Genomic DNA, 4,953 nt, shown 5'->3' with positions numbered 1-4,953 from the left:
TAGGCTAAATTCGTAAGTCAAATAATAATAAAAAAATAATCTAGACTAATTAGAGTTCGAGTGTAACAAATAAACAAAGTTTAACTAGGAGATTATCTCTGAAATAGAGATTGTCTCTGAAATATGAGTCATTCCCAACATCATCTTTGCATCAATAATCAAATTCTTGAATCAAACAAAGAACTTACTTTGACTAGAGTTTCGTCTCATCGTTTTTTCCCCAATTTTGGTTATTATTTTCTTTGCTTATATTCAAATCTTAATTTTAATTTAAGTTTTCTTTAAACAAAACCTTTTTTCTTTATTTCATTTGTTTTAGTTGAAGGAATAAAATTACTATTCATCTCTTTGAATATGAACTTACTTATCGCTTCTACTAATTAATGTTTTTGAAATAAATTTGAACGACTTCGACAACCATACATCAATCCATTAAATACTAAAGTTTTCTTCTTCTTTTTTTCTTTTTTGGTTTCATCAACAAAGTAGTTGTTATTTAGCTTAGAGATTGCTATGTAACCAACTAATCAAAATAAAATATTCGTGTTTGAATGGTTTCCCAGGCTTCAAATCTTCTCCGTGTCCTTTGAGCCATTTTCTTGGTGGTTGCTACACCACCAACAATCGACTGCTACATTTCTCTGCACTGGCAAAAGGGCACTCTAGGAATAGATGCTCCATGTTTTCCTCCTAGGCTTGACAGAATGTGCACGAGTTTTCACCTCTCTTTATTCTTTACACAATTTCAGCTTTTGGTAGGCAGGAGTTTTGAGAAACACTGTTTCAGTTTAAATACAAGTTTTTAGACAATTCCAGGATTTGTTCCTTCCTTGGGTTGTGCTGTGAGATACAATATTACCATTATTTTGTTCCACGTCAACATGGTAAGCCGATTTGACTAACCCACCTGTTTTGAGAGCTGAACATACCGGATGGAACCATGTTTCATTACTCTCTTGAGGGTTGTTATCATTCGACCTGTCTTGTTCCTCACTGTTCCTTCGCACAGGGACAATAGAGTTTCTTTGCTGTGGGGAAACTTGCCTACTTATGCCTCTCTTTAAGAGATTCCCTCCCTCAACTATACTTCTCCATATCTAGGTGTATGGAGGAAATCAAGTTTTGAAGAGCTTTTAAGGGAAAACAATTAAGGAAGATTGTTCAAGGACACTTCCAAGAGAACCTCCTTAAGAGAACTGGAGGTAATTTTTGCATCATTGCTTAATTTTCGTTGGTTAGAACACCTCAATTAAGATTTAAACCCCTGTTTTCTTGATTGCTGCAATAACGATACCAATTGAACTAAAGCACAACCAACCAATTGGATTCCAATCACATTCAACCCCTCATTTTGCTTTTGCCTAATTCATATTCAAGGATCCAAATTCTTCTCCATTTCTCAATTCAGTTTAACGTCTTTTGTCTATGTAGATACGATTTCAAGTATCATATTCAGATTAGTCTTGAATTTCACATCAATCCTATTTTCAAAAGGAATCTTAAATTTCGTGAACCAAACGTACACTAATTTTTAAATAGGACAAGGGGATACAAAGCAAAGGATCTAGGCCTAAAACCATGCTTTCAAGTTCTAGTCTACGGTTACATCATCATAATTGTGGAGACAAGATTTATTGATCCCATTAACGTTCATGCATGCTAAATGTAATGTAAATGCTTGTACACGCAGGGAGAAAGCACTTAAGGGCAAAATAATTAAGAGGAAAGGATGAAGCCTGCCTCTAAAACAGATCATGAGGATGGAGCTTTCTCTTTCAGGGATTCTTTAACTGCATTCAACAGTAATGGCATTAACTTCTGGTTAGTGACAATGATGCCTGTGTCCACATCAAGATGCTTTCCCTTGGAAAAATCCAAGGGCTGCCCTGCAGCATCTGTGACCACACCCCCAGCTTCTGCGAATCATGAGTTGCAAACAGGTAAAAAGGAAGAATAATAAACCAATGTCAGCCAGCTAATCCTTAGCACTTTGAAAGAAAGCCAATGATGGAGTGAAATTGGTCCATACCAGTCACAACAATACACCCAGCAGCATGATCCCATATTTTCTCTCGATACCCTTTGTGAGGAAAACGCAGATATATGGCTCCATCTCCTCTGGACAGAGCACCATATTTTGCCTGGCTGTCAATTCTAACCGGCGGTGCTTTGACACCGAGTTTCTGTTTACATCTCAACATTTTCAGTGCATTATCCAAGTGCTGGTCTATATTTGTCTGTGTGTGTGTGTGTGTGTAGAGAAAGAGAGAGGGGGAGTACTTGGGCAATCAAACTAGTTAAATCATGCATGGAATGTGCTGCTTCATATGACTCAAAGAATGATGCTTCTTCAGGATTTTCAACAGCACTTACTTGCACCTGGAACCCATAAAATTGTACAAGTTGCAAATACGTACTCAGATTAATAGCAATAAATTATAATAAATTATAAAATCATTATAACCTTCACTGCCGAAGAACCATCAAGTGGCTGCATATAAGTTCCACCACCAACTTCAGCAAAGAAAAGGCAGCCAACTTCATTATTTGGAGAATGCTGGCCAGCATCCTTGAGGGAAGTTAGTGGAAGATTTGGACAAGCCAGCACACCCAGAACAACTTTTCCTCCATCTAGCAAAGCCAATGCTATTGCATACTGATCTCCTCTCAGAAAACTACAATGTAAAACATCAAAACCATAGGCTAAAGTCATCAAGTTGGTCTAAAAGCACAAACAATGAGAATAAAGTACCATTTCTTGTAATTGGAAAAAGGTAGAGATCATTATTTAGATATCAGAGATGAAAATTAAGCAAAAATAAAATAAAAATATCAGTTACTTCTTTTACACCAAATTGTAAAGAAATCCAAACATAACATATATCAAAACCAAGACAGACTTGTGGTTTATCTTGCATGAAGTACTGTCTAGGTAGCCCCTTTTTCTTGCTCTCCAATCAATCCTTCTATACTAAATAACAGAAGATTGGAAGCAAATCTAAACATCTCCCTGCAGCAGTCATGGCTGAGTTAAAGACCGAAAATAAAAGTTACTACCACATTTTAGATAAGGCATATCGTAAACAACAAGCACTCAGTGGACATGAATCACTATTATATCAGACACCAACTTCTTTATGACTAAAGTAAAATCACTTATGTTAAATATAAAGTTTCAGAGCTCACCCTTTAGTACCATCTATAGGATCTAAAACCCAATGTTGACCTTGGGAACCACCTTCGGATCTGCCACTGTCAATGGCCTTGAGAACGTCTTCTGTGGATAAAGTAACATTGTATGATCCATCACTAGTTAAAGAATAGTTCACAAGTTTTGTAATGCGCTCTACTATTTCCTGGGCACCATCTTTGCGAAGATCTTTAGAATCCTAAAGAGAAACCAAACATTATTTAGAAGGAAAGAAGGATTCTATGATGTTAAAAAAAAGATGGCTGATGCATGCTGCTGAAACTATTATTCACAAGTACAGAGATTCACCTCCTCGGCAACTAATGAGAATTCAGCACGAAGTTCCTGCTGCAGCACAAAACTAACCAGTGCCTGTGAGCCTGATGAAAATTTTAGAATATAAAAATGTCAAGGCAACATGTTAGTAATCAGTTTAGGATTCTTTTCTGCCAACCCTTTAGTTGAAAGATGACGAGACCAAGAACAGCATATATTACTTAAACCATTAACTTTTAGGGATAAACAATGTAAAAATAAAAGACAAAAGAGCATCGCATCCAATAGAAACTTTTGCTCAATGCAGGAAGGAAAACATCATTCAACTTTGTAAATTCCCTAATATAAAAAATTGTGAAAAGAAGGAAAAGCTAAGTTCCTAGTAACATTCTAGCAGGAAGGAAGAAGCAAGGAAATCATCAGGGTAAAAAAATGGGAACCCATTTCAAATCCAAGATGCATATTTCTTAAAGGGAATTAAAAGACTGGTAATGTTGGGTGAAAGAACCAAAGAGGAAGGAGTAGTTTAGAAACAAACCATAATCAGCTACTGTTACAGGAGTTTTATCAGTTTTGGATTGAACATCTGATTGCAGCAAAGCCTTTTGTACATTCTGCAGATTAAAACAAACACCCAAAACCCAAATTCAGCTTCTATACATATACACAGCTTAACACGATGAAATATATCACAGACCAAACCAAATGATAAAAACATCTGTATATTTTCCTTTTGAAATTAAGTATGGTAATTGTCAACGAAGAGCCTAAACTGAAAAACTTGAGAAGCAATTCAGTGACTTCAATTTCCCCTAATACTAGAACGGTCGATAATTCCAAAGAATCGGAAAAGGGAGTTTATGTTTTGACACAAAACATTAAACATACTCTATAAAAAGTCATTAAAGAACCCCCCTCCCCCCCCCAAAAAAAAAAAAAGAGAATAGTTTAGATTTAAAGTAAAAAAATCCAAGGATGTGAGAAAATTACTGGAAACCCAAAAAACCAAAATGCATAGAAAAAAATGAGTTATTGATGAAGAGGGAAACCTGACAGAGCCGAGCAGCAAGAGAAGCTGCTTTCTTTGCAGCAGCCAGCTCTTTATGATAAGACATTGCCACGATCACTGCTGAAGAAGAAGAAGAAGATAAGTGTGTGAGATGAAAAAGTGAGGGCTTCGTTTTCAAAACGGAGGTGTAACAGGGACCTTATAATTTTATGAGTGAAGATTTTATTTTATTTTTGTCCTTTAGTTCAAAATGTATTAAATTTCAATTCAGTCCATTCAACATGTTTTTTTTTATAATATTTGAAATTCACCTTCCAATTTTATAGATTATTTTATCAAATCACCAAAATGAATGTAAAATTAAATTTTGTTGATGTACTAGTTAGCAATTAATTAATTTTTAAAATTCAAAAATATTAAAAAATATCTTTTATATTTTAATTTTTTAAAATAATTTTATATTTTTGAATTTTAAATG

At 35.0% G+C, this 4,953-nt stretch overlaps 1 protein-coding gene across 1 annotated transcript; it reads right to left on the bottom strand.

Annotated features, from left to right (window-relative positions):
- Positions 1 to 1,484: 1,484 nt before the first annotated feature.
- On the bottom strand, positions 1,485 to 4,668 carry LOC105798241 (SAL1 phosphatase). The gene is made up of 8 exons (XM_012628232.2): positions 4,516 to 4,668; positions 4,005 to 4,080; positions 3,500 to 3,570; positions 3,187 to 3,389; positions 2,465 to 2,675; positions 2,281 to 2,379; positions 2,030 to 2,183; positions 1,485 to 1,916 (listed from the first exon to the last, which is right to left on the bottom strand). The coding sequence occupies exons 1-8, from the start codon at positions 4,579 to 4,581 to the stop codon at positions 1,753 to 1,755; spliced, it is 1,044 nt and encodes a 347-aa protein (XP_012483686.1). The 5' UTR covers positions 4,582 to 4,668; the 3' UTR covers positions 1,485 to 1,752.
- Between the last annotated feature and the right edge of the window lie 285 nt (positions 4,669 to 4,953).

Source organism: Gossypium raimondii, chromosome 9, assembly GCF_025698545.1.
Source record: "Gossypium raimondii isolate GPD5lz chromosome 9, ASM2569854v1, whole genome shotgun sequence".
In the NCBI taxonomy this organism is placed as follows: domain Eukaryota; kingdom Viridiplantae; phylum Streptophyta; class Magnoliopsida; order Malvales; family Malvaceae; genus Gossypium; species Gossypium raimondii.
Note: the sequence above shows the minus strand (reverse complement) of the source record. Positions and strands in the feature narration are given on the sequence as shown.

Bases quoted from the DNA above. Each gene is read 5' to 3' on its own strand.
- LOC105798241 (XM_012628232.2), bottom strand. From the start codon at position 4,581: ATGTCTTATCATAAAGAGCTGGCTGCTGCAAAGAAAGCAGCTTCTCTT. The intron at 3,390-3,499 runs GTGAATCTCTGT...GTTTCTCTTTAG, and splicing joins TCTCATTAGTTGCCGAGGAG to GATTCTAAAGATCTTCGCAA. The intron at 2,184-2,280 runs GTACTCCCCCTC...AGATGTAAACAG, and splicing joins TAACTAGTTTGATTGCCCAA to AAACTCGGTGTCAAAGCACC.